The sequence below is a fragment of the Antedon mediterranea genome, chromosome 6, assembly GCF_964355755.1.
Source record: "Antedon mediterranea chromosome 6, ecAntMedi1.1, whole genome shotgun sequence".
Classification (NCBI taxonomy): domain Eukaryota; kingdom Metazoa; phylum Echinodermata; class Crinoidea; order Comatulida; family Antedonidae; genus Antedon; species Antedon mediterranea.
The window spans coordinates 20,098,259-20,112,381 of NC_092675.1; the positions used below are offsets into that span (position 1 = coordinate 20,098,259).

Here is a 14,123-nt window from a genome sequence, read left to right on the forward strand (position 1 = left end):
CACATTTTATTATATTGTATAGTAATAATAAATTCATTTAATTATAAACTGAGTTTTGTGTTAGAAAGTTAAAGATTTCATTGACTATAGAGGGCGCTAATCAAAACTTCACAAGCTGCTTCACACAACAACAAGGTGGTCGTCGTCGTCGCGAGCGTACATAGCAACCGTTCTCAACTACCTGCTTATCTCGTGTTTACGTACTCAGCAGTCTGGTGTTGTGACAAGGATTGTATTTCTACACGGCGAATATTACCCACCAAAAACTCATTGGTGCATGGTTTCATTGCTACTGTGCATGTTTACTTAATATTTAATTTTAAAATATAATATTAATTTATAAGCAAGATGATGGTTGAAAAACGATTTCAGGGTGCTCCATTTGGAACACAAAAATCACGGTAAGTTGCTTACGTGCTTAAGTTGATATGTGTGAAGTGTAAAGGTACTACTGTGTACCTCAATAAATGATTTTAACAGGGCTTAGGACCTTCTAGTCTAGGCCCTGTTTGTCTGGGACTTACTACATTAGGGTAACTGTGCCAAGGCCTAGAAAATTATTTAGATATTTAATCTGGTTAAATTCATTTATACATTCTGATGAATTATAATTTTTCAATATGTATTTATTATATTTAAATTGATCATAATTTTATAAATGATTTATTATAGCCTATAAGTATAATAAATAATTATAGATAGGCCTACTTTTATTCATTGGTAACAATTTTATAATATAGAAAAATATAATAATAGGGAAAAATAATTTAAATGCATACATTATAATATTAAATGTACTTATTTATTTTTAGGTTTGATGTTGCTGGAATTCACCCACAGAGTAAAATGCCTGGTACCTTCACTCAAGTCAATTCATGCTCAAAATCTATGGACCCACTGGTACAATTATTTTTAATAATTAAAATAAAAAAATAATATTTCCTTCAAGAGTTTAAATTATTTTATCGGTTTTTATAATTGCATGGAAAATGTCACTGTGTCTTATTTGAATAAGCATGCCACTTAAATAAGTGTCTTATTTGAATAAGCATTCCATTTAAATAAGTGTCTTATTTAAATAAGCATGCCATTTAAATAAATATCTTATTTGAATAAGTGTAATTTCTCATAGCATCTAATTTGAATAAAAATAATGTCTTACTGGAACTCAACTAAATTCATCCTGATTGTATAAATTTCAAATTCTTTCTATTTTCAGCGACGAAAGCTAGGCCCCGGAGTATACAAAACAGAGGTGGGTGGGTTCAGTAAGAATGCTGTTGACTGGCGGGCTTCTGGACCAGGATGGGCAAGGGCTTACGAGGTATCACGCATGGCTGCACTTCCACATTTACTCCACAAGGAACAATGGGAAAAGAAAAGGAAAATTGTAGGTTTTCAAGCATAATTTAAAACTGTGTCTACACTACCAAACTAATTTGACAAAAAAAACTGTGATGTGCCCAAATAGTGTAGTGCTATTACATCATCATGGGCATATATTGGCACATCACATTTTTTTGTCATATAAAGTTTGATAGTGTAGACAAGGCTTAACTCTTGACTCTAGAATCTAGCCATTAACACAATGCAAAATATTAACTTAGGTCAGGGGAAATACATTATGGTTTTGCCATCTACTATTGGTCTTAGCTTCATTAATTATCAAGACCCATGCACGTAGATTCTCATAGCAAGGTTGCTATGTAGATTGGTATTTGTATAAAGTACAGTATTATCTATAGCTATACCTCATTCACTTAAGGTTAATATTTATCAGAATTGATCAAAGTGCAGTGGTTTTTTTATTTAAAAAATCATCAATATAATTCACAATTTTGATTTTGTGCTTATATGTATATATATATAATCTACAATATTGAACTGTATATGGTATAGATATTATAATGTACCGTATACGCAGTTTCTGATGCACTTTCCGAAAACAGTGGGGGATCATCTCCTGGAGGGGTGTGCCGATAGGTGCTCCACTGCTGACTGCCGAGGGTCATGAGTTTCTAGCATGAAGACGATATTGGTATTGTCACAATGCCAACAAAATTGTTTCAATTTAAAATTCAGAAAGACTGTGCTTGTTCAAAGTACTGTATGTGTTAATAACAACTATATAAACACACATTTTTATAATTATGTCCCAACTATAATATATTTTTCCTATTTCCTATCATAACAGGAGCGTAATCTTGGGCCAGGTTCTTACAACATAAAAGATTTTGTAGAAGTGATTTCTGAGAAACCAGTTAGCGTTAGTGGAGTTTGTAGCACAAAGGAGCAACGATTTCGATACACAGGAACGGTATGCATATTGATAAGAATAAATACATAATAATATTGTACAAATAATAAATTAATGTTGATATAAATACCTTTAAATTAAATCTCGGCTATTTTACATGCATATACTTGTACTACAATTAAGAATTAGGCTACAGTATGTTCATACTCAGCCCAAGATTCAGTCCAGTGAGATCGTGTGGACAGTTCTTTAGTGTGGACAGTTCTTTAGTGTGGACAGTTCTTTAGTGTGGACAGTTCTTTAGTGTGGACAGTTCTTTAGTGTGGACATTTCTTTAGTGTGGACAGTTCTTTAGTGTAGACAGTTCTTTAGTGTGGACAGTTCTTTAGTGTGGACAGTTCTTTAGTGTGGACAGTTATTTAGTGTAGACAGTTCTTTAGTGTGGACAGTTCTTTAGTGTGGACAGTTCTTTAGTGTGGACAGTTCTTTAGTGTGGACAGTTCCTTAGTATGGACAGTTCCTTAGTATGAACGGTTCTATTCTACTCTAACTACACCCATTTTTTAATGATATCCAGCCACTGTGTCATTTAACTCCAGGCTCATGTGAATGTAGCCTTATTTCTGTTCCACTGTACCATGGTTTTTACACACACCCTTAACCAATTTATTACATTTTCAGAGTGAAGTTCCAGGGCCAGGAACATACGGTGAAGGTGGTATTCCACATTCAGCATTAGAAAGAAAGGCAAAGCAATCCACAAGTACAGTTGGGATGTTAGATGCGGGGTCTTCAACGCCAAGGCATTTGCCGTCTGTGGTAAGAAAATCATCCTGAATTGGATGAATTTTGTTATAAATATTCATCCAAAACGACAGAATTTTAGCTGAATAGATCAGGGTGCAGGAATTGTGATAATAAAGATTAATGAAGATAACAACAACAATGATTATTAACTATGATGATCAAAGTAGTGATAGTGATGCCATCACTGGGAAACAGATATTCATGTCAGTGGTATGTCAAAACTGTTGATCAATCATTAACTTAAATTTTTAATTCATTTCTTTTCGTTAGGGTTGTGAATTAGGACCAGGTACTTACAGTACTAAAAGTTTCACAGAAAAACTGACAGGCAAAGTAACAAGTATACGAGGACCATACGACCTTTTCACGGGAGATCGCAATAAACCAATCAAAACAGGGCATCTAGCTGTACCGGTAAGTTAAACATGAACTATTATTTTTGTAAGCCAATTTTTTAATAATTTTTTTTAAAGTAATCTGCGGTATCTACCATACAAACTTGGTTTCCTGAGACTCCATTTCATTATTTTCTTAAAACATTGTACATACTATTATTTTTATTTTTATTTGAATAAATGTATTTGTAAAAACTATTTATGTGGCGTAGGTTTCTGCCCTGTAAGAGACTATAAATGTCAATGATGATGTAATAGATACATTTTTTTTCGACAGGGAATGGCAAATCTTGGTCCAGGTCAATACGACCTTAAATCTTTTGCAGACAAATGGAATGATGAGCATCACATCAAACATGGAAGATTTGGTAAAGTGAGTCAGTACCCAACAAGACCTTCAGAAAGAATGTATTGTTCAAGTCTACCACAGTGGCCTAGGTCAAATGTAAGTTTATAAAAATGTAATAATTTATCAGTATATATCTTCATTGATCCCTCATGGGGCAATTAACAAAGGGAGATGGATAAAATCAGCTTACAATATAAAGTACAAATTACGACATCAAATATAAAACTTTTAAGATTATGACAATGTAATAATAAAATATGATTGATAAGTTTGTGTTTATTATTAAATCTGTAAGATTTATTGGTGATTAGAATTTTCTCACTACTAATATTGTTTTTCCTCAAATGATTTTTATTTTGTTTTTATTCAGACTGACCCTGGACCTGGGTCATATACTGCGAGGGAACTTTCTCGACCACAGGCCAAAGACTCGCCACCATTTATTTCATCTGCAGAGCGATTTGACAAGAGGTCAAGGAAGTTCTTCACGGGTCAAAATGTAAGTACAAGTTGAAATATATTGATTCTTATTATTAAGTATTAGGGATTCTTATTATTAAGTATTAGGAATTCATTGATATAAAGTTAATTAGATTTATTATATATATTTATAATATTACTACAATATGCAAAACAATTTACTCTTCAAAAGTCTGGAAAGAACAGAGATATTTTACCACCAGCTTTTGCCATACATGTAAGATTATTATGCCAAGTTGGGATCATAGGTAAACCACAATTTCACTCAATTCATCAGTGCATGTTTTCTCATAACTACTGCATTATCCATAAAAGTGAATTTGTTATACAGTATTCACAATCAATGATTGAATTTTTCCAATTAAATTTTTTACCGGGATATAGTTGGAAAAAGATAAAAAGATGGAGCATAACATTTCTATTCTATATTCAGTGTATCTTCTGGTATTTATGCAATTTTGCAATTTATGCAATTTTGTTTGTTAATTTCATAGAATCCAGTTGGAGCAGGTAGATATGATATGCAGAGGTGGGTAGAGGCTCAGCATCGAAATGGACACTGTAGTGTCTTCAACTCAAAGGTTGGAAGAAAGAGCACAAAACGTGACAATATGATGCTGTAAGTATTGGTCAAATAAGGACTTTAGTACCATTCTGAGCTTCTCGGCATAACTGATTGTGAGTCACAAGAGGCATATTTGTTATATATGTTATATATACCACACTCACACAATAAGTTTCAAGTATTCTATTGCTATACAAGCTTAGCATAAAGTATATGAGAGCATAAACTGTGGTGCCTAATGCGTCATAGAAGATGCAACTCAGATACCAACTGAATTAAAGAATACATTTGTGTTGTCGTACAGTATATTGATCTTTTGGCTGTAAGTGCCGTCACCAAATGTATTTGTTATCTTTCTATTTTCCAGGGAGCGTATTCAACCAAAAAATGTGCGCCCAGAAGATCGACTTCATTTGACAAAACCACAGACAGCTCAAGACTACATCCAAGCAAGAAAGATAATATATGCACAGCAAACTTGAAATACATTTATTATGATAAAGTATGAAAATATTACCTAAGAAAAACTTTTTTGGTATTAAAAAAATGTAGTTCAGCCAACTACAGTATTATTCCAAGTATATCAGCAATGTTTTAAATTTATAAAGTAGTTTTAATTTCTCTTTTACTGGAGGCATAATGTATAGTGTTGCATACAAAAGTATATAGGACATTAAATATGTATACTATTAGTAAGTACTGTCTAATTCCAGTCTAGCTCTTCCAGACTACCTTCTCATGGGTTAGGACCCATTTACACTAGGGTAGGACAATAACGATCAACGATAAATAGATAAATATGCATTTTTCATACATAAACCAAAGGAAACCTTTAAAAACAATTTTCATCCAGAACTATAGAATAACCATCTATGATGATGATCACTTGATCGGATTTTTAAAAATATTATTTTTATCAATGACAGCAAAGTGATTTTCCTGTAGTTCTAATATGAAAACTTTTCCAATTTATTTTGTTTATGTAAGAAAAATGTATGTTTATTTATCTTTAACATCCTAGTGTAAATGGGTAAAAACAGAAGTCATTATTCCAACTTAAAATGACTGTATAACATTGGTTTATAGTGTATTTTTAAATGTAATTTTGCAAAACAAGAATGGTGCAATACATTTATAAAACGTGTATATTATAATTGAAATTAGCTAATAAACTGTATACATATCCGTTGTGGGCTATGCTACGCAGAACAATTGTAACAACAGTTATAGACCTCTCATTTTGGACACCCCCATTCAGAGAAAACCTTATTATGGGACACGTCCATCCAAGGGACACCCCTATTATTGGGACACCCCCATTCAGGGGACACCTTATTATGGGACACCCCCATTCATTGGAAACTCCTATTATGGGAACACCTCTATTCAAGGGACACCCCTGTTATGAGGACACTACACTAGAGAAACATGGATATGTTTTAGCACAGAGCCAGCCCCTGTTCAGTGGACACTTTGTTGATTCTGACTGTGTCCCTTAATAGGGGTTCTACTGTATGTTCCAACCCTTTGTTTAAATGTACTATGCAAGAGTGACGCATAGTGACCTTGTATTGTCTCCACACAAGTTCTTCCTTCCAGGCAAAGTTATGCAAATAGATGTGAATTCAAACAATTTTATTTTTAGAGGAATCAGGTGGATGGGTGAGGAAAAATAAAGCATTTGGCAAGACAAATTATATTATGTAAATTTTCCCACCAATATATACAGTACAATGCTTAACCGCCGAAATATTGTTAACAGAAAAAATGAGTAATGGTGTAATGTTGGTAAAACTAGTAGACAATGTTGTGTTATGTTATTTTGGGATGAGTTGCCGGATTATAGTTATGGGTTAATTCAAAATATTATATAGATCAATTATCAGGGTGAAAGTGTAATAAATCTATGCAGATAAAATCTGCATATTGCATATTTAATTTGTTTTATTGTAATTATTGAGATAATGTAAAATGGTTCTCAGCTCAAATTGTGTACATTAGGAATAGTTAAGATAAAAAAAACTAATGTTGAAGCTTGGTAATGTGAACACATAATCCAATTGAGTGGTGTAGTTTGGTTAGGCAGCTTACTTGGCATCTGGTTACACTAAGGTCGAGATTGCCTGTGGTTGGTATTGGGACAAGCAAGTTGATTGGCTGTGAGAATTCTTGACAGAACATGGATCTATCTGAATGTATGTATGTCATGTTCCAATATTGTAAAGGTTTGTACCACAGGTAGAGAGTGTGTTGAAGGATAATACATGTGATAAGACACTATAAGCAAAAGCTGGCAACTGAACTTGTTTTTGTTCTTTTATTACAAAAAGATAAGTTAACTACTGTATATACTGTAGTGTATGTTTATGGCTGCAACAAATTTCAACCAAACTAAGAATTTAACCCATCCATCTTTCCAAAAACAATGACAAAATCCTTGTTAAGCAGACATGATTACTTATTATTATTATGATGATGATGATGATTTTAAGTCTCTGCCTAGATTTTGTCAGGAATGTCTTTAAGTATTGGAATCCTCTATGTCTAGACCTGCAGAAAAATCAGGAACACTGGTACACTAGTGATGAATAGCCTTTCCAAGAAGCCTTTCTCATTGCTGCATCCAAATACTGGGTTTCAGTGCTGATAAATGGGTTATTAATGAAACAATAAACAATTTCTTCTCATTGTGAATAAAATAATAATTATTGCCTCGCTTTTTTCACCTTTTAAGCTTCTTAATCATGTTTAATTGCTCAATAGCAGCTCTTCTTTTTCTCTGAAACATAAACAAGTTTAAACAAATGAAAACAAATTTTATTCAGTAATTACAAACACATTTATATAGATAGAACAATTGGAAAGAAAGGAGGGAGTTTGCTGGCCCAGTCGGTATACACGGTATGTACTCCAAACTAAACATAAATTAAGCATTACTAAACAAATTAAACATTGTGGGAGGTATACAACGAACGGCGTGTTGTTCGGACATACATGGGTCATAAGCAAGCACTCCGTGATGCATGCTTTAATAACAGCGTTGATAAGCTTATCAGCGCTGGATATGATAGGTATATGAAAATATGGTACATTGAAACAGGTAGGAAAAATATATATACACAATTGGTACTCACAGGGGTCGATGGTGTAGTTGATACAACATCCACATCAATCATTTCCGATATTTTCTTTCCGGAAGCAAGTGGATCACCTCCAGTTGTTTCAGCTAGATTTGTAGTTAGATTTGTACTTTGTATTAGTTCTGTTAGCTCAGGGCCTAGGTCCTTACCCTGACTGCATGCTTCCAGTCTGTGTCTAAGTGTTTGCAATTCAAAGTCTTGATTTGCCTTGGCTAGTTTCAGCTCGTACAGTAGTACAACATCAGACCTGTGAATAGGGTAAAACAATTAGGTGGATAATAGGAGTTGAGCATGTAATATAGGGGCAACTTAACTAATGTCTCCAAAGAAATTTGTTTTATCATGACCATCCTACAACATATATTATATATAATATTAAAAAAAAACAATGTTTAAGGTTTCCATGGTGAAAAAACACTATGTTTGTGGTACACCATGTGATTTGATGGCCATCATCTACTTTGACAGCTACAGTAATGCCATTGTTTTGGTTAACTGTGTTTAATCCAAAAAATGACTGGGGTAATAATGTTCAGCGCTTAGAGGTTTCATTATATTAGGCGCTATATAAATCCAGGATATTATTATTATTATTATTATTATTATTATTCTTTGTCCAGTGAGCTAATAAGCCCAGTTTTGCTAGGTTATGGCTCTGTCAGATGGTCTGTCAATCGAAACGTAGAAATGTTCTCAACTTGATTTTCTTTTTTGAATCACACCGCAAAACTTCACTAACTTAATAGTATAAAAACATTTTCAAGCCTATCTATTTCATACCTGAGCTCATTATACTGTACAGATATATCGTCCGTTGGCATTGGATAAACTGGAACTCCTAATTCATCTAAAGAAACCTCAATATATTTTGTCTTCTTTTGACCCACAGATGATGGCAGCTTCATCTATAATGTGGTAAGTAATAAGTAATTTCACAACAAAGAAAGAATGTAAACAACTTTCGAACATTCAAATAATAGCCTTTTTGTCATTTTTTAGTTAAAATAATTGTTACAGATAATAAAAAATAATTACCCTCTGACTTCGTAATGATACACCAGATTGCTTGAAATCTGGAAATTTAATGCCAGTTGATTCAGGAATCTAATTTGTAAAAAAAGAAAAACAAAACAAATGTTAAATCAGATTAAACTTAAACTAAACTATTTTATATATATATTATTATGTAAATTATTGTCTATCGTTGAAAGTATGCTAAATATTCTGAACCGTAAAAACGACTAAGTAACCGTTACCAATATCCCAGCCAAGATAAAGATCCAATTTTTTTAATAACTGCGTTTATTTTTCTATTTTCTTTGTCAGAATGTCAATGAGCAATGTAGTAATTTTTTGAAAATAAAGAAATTGTTTTTATAAAGGTTTATAAATTCTATTTGATTCTGAAACTGATATACATTAATGTTGTAATTTAAACAAATAGATACTAAATATCCAACCTTTGTGGAACCGCCTTCATGATCTTTAGATCTTTTACTGCTTGGCATAGTGTGCATCTTCTTCTTCTTAAAAGCTTTCTCAACTCGTCTGGTATCAGAGCTGTGGTCCGCCGCTGTTATCAACTTCTGTAAATCTTGCGCTTTCTTTTCACGTTCCTTCTTCCTTAACTCAATCTTTTTAAGTTCTTGAATTAACTGTTCTTCTTCCTCAACCTGAGGATATATAATCAATATAAACGTAGTGGCGCTATGCTTTTGGCAGTTACATACTTGCCTTTAAATACCAAGGTCAAGGGTCAGATGGTAGTGTCAAGGTTGCAACACAAGACTGAGGTTACTTCATGTGTATGATATAGAATAAATATAAAGAAAATCATAAACAAATAAAGTAACCTCCAAGAAAATGAAGAAAGGGAGATTTTTGGGAAAAAATGCACGCCTATTTCAAACTTCAATCGAAACATTTCACATAATGAAAAGTTATACCTGTTCTGGTGTTCTTTCAAATAATTTGATAAGCTGACTTTTGCGTTTGCGTTCATGTTCTGCATCAAAGACAAGTGGTGCACGACTGCTAAGGCTTGGGTCAGCACGTACTTTAGCAAGTTTGTTGACAATATTATAGTAACGTTCTTTCATGTCTTCAATACTTCGTTTCTAAAAAAAACCAATGATATAACTACAATCAACACAATGTACATTTTATTATTTTTATGTACAATGTACATCGTATATCATGCAATACATGGTGCTTTTCAATTAATTCAATTTCTGGCACACTGGTATTTTCCTATGTTCTTCAGCCTCTATAATGTTTGTTATACTTACACTATGTGTGTGAGAATCAAAGCGGTCATGAATAACAAACCAGCGGAAATCAAATCGCCCACATAGATCAAAGAGATGATCAGTTGCTTGTTTGGTCCATTTCTCATCGTGCAAATGCAGGTGATACTCTTGATCTGAATACATTGGCACCTGTACTTGCTAAAAAGCATTAGAAAATAGTACACAAACAATTACAAAATTGTGGCTATTAAAATCCAGTCTTTATAAAAATCATCAAGAAAACAGTACAGTATAACAACTACAAACATGTGGCTAGTAAAATTCAGTCTTTTAATTACTTTACAATGATTTTAAGAAATGAAACCAAAGTGTATCAAGTAAATAGCTATAAAATTAATACTATAAAATATATAATATTTTTTATAGTATTAGTTTTATAGCTACAGTATTTACTGTATACACTCAGGACTTGTCTTTTGAAAATGATAGGTGTGCTACAAATTGCACTCCGCTGTTAGTATTTTAGTTTGTAGAAGTTTACCAAAATTAAGCGTGTTGTGAATCGCACTCCTTAAGGGCAGTTTAGGAATGTGTTAGGTGAGTGATCGCACTCGCTCGCCTTAAAAGACAAGGCATGTACTTTGTTGTAAATTCTTAAAATCATGGCTGGTGATATTATGACGTCACATAAATACTGTTAAAGTTATTGCAACCTTATTAAATCTTGCAAACTGGTAATCTTTGCCTTCATCTGCAACTCTTCTCCAATGATGAAATACAAAACCATCCTACAGAAAAAAATATTCTATATTATTATACATTGTTTCAATGAATTTATTTCTCTTCTTTTTTCCTTTTAAAGATGTATTGTCTCTTAAAAACAGGAAAATTGAATAGGCAATTTTGCAGTTTTAATAAAGTTATTCACTTCTGTAGAAAAAAAATCAACAAAAATAATTATTTCACTTATAAAATGGCAAAAGAAATGGTTAATGTTAACCAAAACCATTGTCTGACAAAAACAATTTAGGTATTTTTGCTTTAAATTACATTTTTTCAGTAATTTTTTTTTTCCAACCAGTTTTTGGTGAATATGAATAAATAAATATTATGTGACATGAAAATGGCATATTCAACAAAAACAATATTTCTTTAGGGGGACAATACATCTTTAAATAAAAAAAATTCATATTGAAATCAAGAGAGGCTAAACCCAGAAAGCCACCTATACATAAAGTAAGTAAATCTACAGAGTAATGTTGTATAAATGTTCCTTCTGATTTAAAGTTACTCATTATACTACCTATTCTCATAATATTGAATTATGCAGTATGAATGAACAAAATTGTACTTGCCTTTCTTGCTGGGTTTGTAAACGGCATAAACTTCCAAAATCTCACTTTTTTTATACCAAGCTTTGCTTTCACTTGCTTATAACCAGTGTTAGTATCACTTGGGATGAGAGGTGGTGGATCACTGTAAAAAAAACCATAAACAAATTTTTCAAAAGAGAGAAGGAGCAGTAAAGCTGTAGTTTAATGTTTGTCATTTATCAACTTACTTTTTATTATCAGAGTACAACAATGCATACAGTTCTCTGTGCATGCCCTCGGGACGTTTGAAAACTGGTTCAGACTGTTTCTTTACTTTCTGTAGAGAAAATACATGATATATGAGTCATGACACATTAAATTATGACAAATCAATGTTTTTTCTAAATTATGTCAATGATGAGTCAAAAGTTGTTTTTCTTTTGCTTTGAAGGTAAAAACTTACAGGGCACTACCATTGTTGCATGGAAGTCAATCTTGTGTGTATCTGAAATTAGTTAAGTGCATCTAATGTAATCTTGATTCTCTACTGCAGGCGCATTTGTCCATTTTAGGGATAAACCTACCTTTTTCTGATCTGATCCAAAGATGTCTTTGATGGAAACCTCCGAGGTTTGCCCCATCATACCAGTTCCATCAAAATCCAAAATATCTTTTACATCACTTGACGTCATTTTGTTTGTGTATTATCAATCTGTAGTAGGAAAAAGATCTCCACAGTTTATTTCTTGAAATTTTCTGAATTTTTCTAAAATAAAAATATAATAAACTTATGGGTCAAATTTTAAAATTTAGTTTACAATTTTAGCATTGTGTGTTTATATGACAAAATTTAGTACATTTAGATATTGAAATTTTTGTGATGAGCATAGTCATGCTTAGTTCCCACTAGAGACGCAACACAAAATAAGTCAATCAAAAGCAATGGATTATTCAAACTGTCACTTGTCATTGGTCAACTTGCGGCGCTAGTTTCGTTTCACCTGTCTTTTATTTTGACTCCAAATTTGTTAAGTAACTTTATCGTGAATACCACACCTTAGAATTAGGCCTCAAAAATATTTTTACGAAGGAGAATCATAAAAAAGGTAACACATAAATCCTTTAAGTTGACAAATTTACAGGCATGTTTCTCGTACACCGTTCGTGAATTCCGCATACTCCATGTTCAATATTGTCGTTTCTATAGAGCGCAAAAAGAGCAACTATAATAGAGGGCTAAAAACCCAGTGGAATACATATTTAATGCATTTATTGGTGAAAATTACATTCAATTTCAATATATTTTGTCAATCACAATACAACTGAAATGTTACTTTTGATATTGTAAACGGTTTCGTTAACTTTTAAGAATAAACATCAACAAATTCATCATCACAACATGTAGTGTAGGTTTATACGTCAATCAAATTTCTCTGAATAATATCCCTTAGGGCTAGGCTAGGTAGTGATGCTGATATAGGGTTGATATTCTTCGAAAACAGCACATTATCAGCAGTAACATGTTACAGTATTTTTATTGACAAAATATATTGAAATTAAACGTGTATTTCAATAGATGCATTAAAAGTAGATGCATTCCACTGAGTTTTTAACCCTTTATTATAGTTGCTCTTTTGCCAGTCCATAGAAACCAAAAAATTGAAATTCGAGTATGCGAAATTCGCGAACAGTATGTGGGAAAAACGTCTGTAAAATCATCAATTTAAAGGACTTTTTATGTGATTCTCCTTCATAAAAGTACTTATGAGGCCCAATTCTAAGGTGTGGTATTCACGATAAGTTACTTAACAAGTTTGGAGTTGAAAGGAGTAAAAAAAAAATGCAGGTGCAAACGGAAATATCGCCCAACTTGTTTGTGTCTACGCCCTTGTGTTGCATCTCTAGTGACCATGCTTAGTCGCTTTCAGCTCATTATTTTCTCTTTTTCCTAGCTAGACAATTTGCACAACAAAATGAAAGGTATCAAATTATGCAACAAATTTCTCTTGCCCAAATCATTTTTTTGTTGCAAATGCTTCAAAAATAGCCTTTACTATGTGTAATTGAGTCAATAAATAATTTACAATAATAGTAAGCTACTACTAGTACTGTTAGCTAGGCCTACACTCCTAGTGCTTAACTGTCACTGTACAGGCTAGCCTCCCTCTAGAATAGAAAGTACTTACAACAGCGCCTTCTACACTAACTATAGAGTGCCCTCTGCTGTCTTTCTGTTGCAAGCCTAGCTAGGCTAGGCCTAGCTAGTAAAACCAAACTAAAATGACATGAGAAGACCTAGAGTCTAAGAACTAGCAAACTTATTAAGCTTACAAAGTAGTATAGAAATAGTCGAAGTTTAATTTAAACCCCTAAAATGTATACGTAAACGTTAACAAAAGGCATTATTCACGAATTTTCTAGGCACCAAATGCAAGATTCGAGTACACACCGTACCGTCGTACCCGCCTCAAGTTATAAGTTGAGGGCAGTATTTCATTTTGCTCCAAACTCCAAACTCATGCCAATAATGCACTGAAGGCGTCCCATATCACTTCAACAACCAAAAAA

General features: G+C 32.8%; 2 protein-coding genes across 5 annotated transcripts; one reads left to right on the forward strand and one right to left on the reverse strand.

Annotated features, from left to right (window-relative positions):
* Positions 1 to 223: 223 nt before the first annotated feature.
* On the forward strand, positions 224 to 6,791 carry LOC140051440 (ciliary microtubule-associated protein 2-like). The gene is made up of 10 exons (XM_072096657.1): positions 224 to 401; positions 813 to 900; positions 1,220 to 1,390; positions 2,195 to 2,317; positions 2,939 to 3,076; positions 3,335 to 3,478; positions 3,737 to 3,904; positions 4,179 to 4,307; positions 4,783 to 4,907; positions 5,221 to 6,791. The coding sequence occupies exons 1-10, from the start codon at positions 349 to 351 to the stop codon at positions 5,333 to 5,335; spliced, it is 1,254 nt and encodes a 417-aa protein (XP_071952758.1). The 5' UTR covers positions 224 to 348; the 3' UTR covers positions 5,336 to 6,791.
* A 352-nt stretch (positions 6,792 to 7,143) lies between these two features.
* LOC140051148 (DNA methyltransferase 1-associated protein 1-like) lies at positions 7,144 to 14,037 on the reverse strand. Of its 4 annotated transcripts, none has more exons than XM_072096278.1 (12): positions 13,887 to 14,017; positions 12,140 to 12,321; positions 11,804 to 11,892; positions 11,598 to 11,718; positions 10,956 to 11,030; positions 10,282 to 10,440; positions 9,940 to 10,110; positions 9,454 to 9,666; positions 9,029 to 9,097; positions 8,774 to 8,898; positions 7,988 to 8,240; positions 7,144 to 7,632 (listed from the first exon to the last, which is right to left on the reverse strand). In XM_072096278.1, the coding sequence occupies exons 2-12, from the start codon at positions 12,245 to 12,247 to the stop codon at positions 7,576 to 7,578; spliced, it is 1,440 nt and encodes a 479-aa protein (XP_071952379.1). In that variant the 5' UTR covers positions 12,248 to 12,321; positions 13,887 to 14,017; the 3' UTR covers positions 7,144 to 7,575. The 4 variants fall into 4 exon arrangements, with proteins under 4 accessions (XP_071952379.1, XP_071952380.1, XP_071952377.1 ...); XM_072096279.1 differs by having other exon boundaries at positions 12,140 to 12,311; positions 13,966 to 14,002; XM_072096276.1 differs by having other exon boundaries at positions 7,145 to 7,632; positions 12,140 to 12,267; positions 13,887 to 14,037.
* Positions 14,038 to 14,123: the final 86 nt, after the last annotated feature.

What these genes read in the sequence shown, in the direction of transcription:
- LOC140051440 (XM_072096657.1), top strand. Translation starts at nt 349, where the DNA reads ATGATGGTTGAAAAACGATTTCAGGGTGCTCCATTTGGAACACAAAAA. An exon ending in GGGAAAAGAAAAGGAAAATT is followed by an intron (nt 1,391 to 2,194) that starts GTAGGTTTTCAA and finishes CTATCATAACAG; the next exon opens with GAGCGTAATCTTGGGCCAGG. An exon ending in CAAGGCATTTGCCGTCTGTG is followed by an intron (nt 3,077 to 3,334) that starts GTAAGAAAATCA and finishes TCTTTTCGTTAG; the next exon opens with GGTTGTGAATTAGGACCAGG.
- LOC140051148 (XM_072096278.1), bottom strand. Translation starts at nt 12,247, where the DNA reads ATGACGTCAAGTGATGTAAAAGATATTTTGGATTTTGATGGAACTGGT. An exon ending in ATGAAGGCGGTTCCACAAAG is followed by an intron (nt 9,098 to 9,453) that starts GTTGGATATTTA and finishes TTTACAAATTAG; the next exon opens with ATTCCTGAATCAACTGGCAT. An exon ending in CAACTACACCATCGACCCCT is followed by an intron (nt 7,633 to 7,987) that starts GTGAGTACCAAT and finishes TTTATGTTTCAG; the next exon opens with AGAAAAAGAAGAGCTGCTAT.